At 41.7% G+C, this 1,159-nt stretch overlaps 1 protein-coding gene across 1 annotated transcript in view; it reads left to right on the top strand.

Moving 5' to 3' along the window:
- Window positions 1-357: 357 nt before the first annotated feature.
- Window positions 358-1,159, top strand: part of nphs2 (NPHS2 stomatin family member, podocin) — a 5,714-nt gene continuing 4,912 nt past the window's right edge. The window contains exons 1-3 of the mRNA XM_058400248.1: window positions 358-839; window positions 941-1,044; window positions 1,127-1,159. The exon at window positions 1,127-1,159 is cut by the window's right edge and continues 40 nt beyond it. Of these exons, the coding sequence (XP_058256231.1) occupies window positions 527-839; window positions 941-1,044; window positions 1,127-1,159 (450 nt within the window). The 5' untranslated portion in view covers window positions 358-526. The remainder of the gene's footprint in view (window positions 840-940; window positions 1,045-1,126) is intronic.

Below are 1,159 nucleotides of genomic sequence, written 5' to 3'. Positions count from 1 at the left end.
GGCTTAGTAATTTACATTTACACCATTCATCCTTATCCAGAGCAAATTGCTTTTTTTTATTTATTTATACAACAGAAAGTTAAGGGCCTTTCTCAAGAGCCCAACACTGACAGATTGATGACCCTGGGATTCAGTGCATTCACCACATAACTACCACTTCCCACAGCAGAGTACACACCTTCATTATTTTGTCCTTTACACATATGTATATTGTGAAAAATTCCATCTGTGCATCAGGAGGAAGGAGTGAGCATGAGATTTTATTAAGTTGTTTATGCTCCGCCTCTGCTTGTTTTATGGGCATGTTTGTTCCAGTTTTGAGTGTTATCTACTTTTTTTAGTTTAAAATTTGATTGTATTGTGTCGTCGTCCCCCCTTATCGTCTGTCCTCAGGCATACTCCTTCTGCTGCCTCAGCCACAAATCACACTGTACTGTAAAAGGATTGCAGGCTGTTAGCTAATCCCAACAGCTCAAAAAGCAATCTTCCACTCCTGACTTCTCCAAACAAGGGGCAGATACTCCTGATGAAACAGAGTGAGATGGAGAGAAGGACAGAAAAGATATCACCTCCACCTCCTCCAAAACCTGGCAGGACCAAGAGAGAGACAGCACCGATGACCAGAGCCAGAAAGCACAAAGTGGTTAAGACAGTGAAACTCCAGGAGCCACAGAAAGGGAAAGAGAGGATGAAGGGCAAAGAAGCAGGGGAAAAGCACAGTAATGAGGAAAAAAACAAAGTGTCGTCCACCGTGATCAATGTCGACAGTGTGAGACAGAGGACAAATAGAGAAAGTGAGGAGTTGCTGGGCCTTTTGGAGAGTGAATGGCATGAAGAAGGTGAGTTAACAAATGCTGTGCACATACAGAATAAACTCATGCAAAAACAGGGCAGAACACCCAGTTACTGAATCAACATTCAACTTTAATTTGCAACACAGCCATGAAGCCACAGAGCCTTGGAGTTTGTGAGCTGCTTCTCATTATTGCCACTCTGGCCGCAGTAATATTTTTCTTTCCCATATCAATTTGGTTCTGTGTGAAGGTAAGTGTTTATTAATATTGCTGATATTTCATATTAATGAAGTTATTAGTTGGAAATGTTAATGTGAGTATTACTTTACCAGATTGTGCGAGAGCATGAGCGTGCTGTGGTGTTC

Source organism: Hemibagrus wyckioides, linkage group LG10, assembly GCF_019097595.1.
Source record: "Hemibagrus wyckioides isolate EC202008001 linkage group LG10, SWU_Hwy_1.0, whole genome shotgun sequence".
Classification (NCBI taxonomy): domain Eukaryota; kingdom Metazoa; phylum Chordata; class Actinopteri; order Siluriformes; family Bagridae; genus Hemibagrus; species Hemibagrus wyckioides.
Note: the sequence above shows the minus strand (reverse complement) of the source record. Positions and strands in the feature narration are given on the sequence as shown.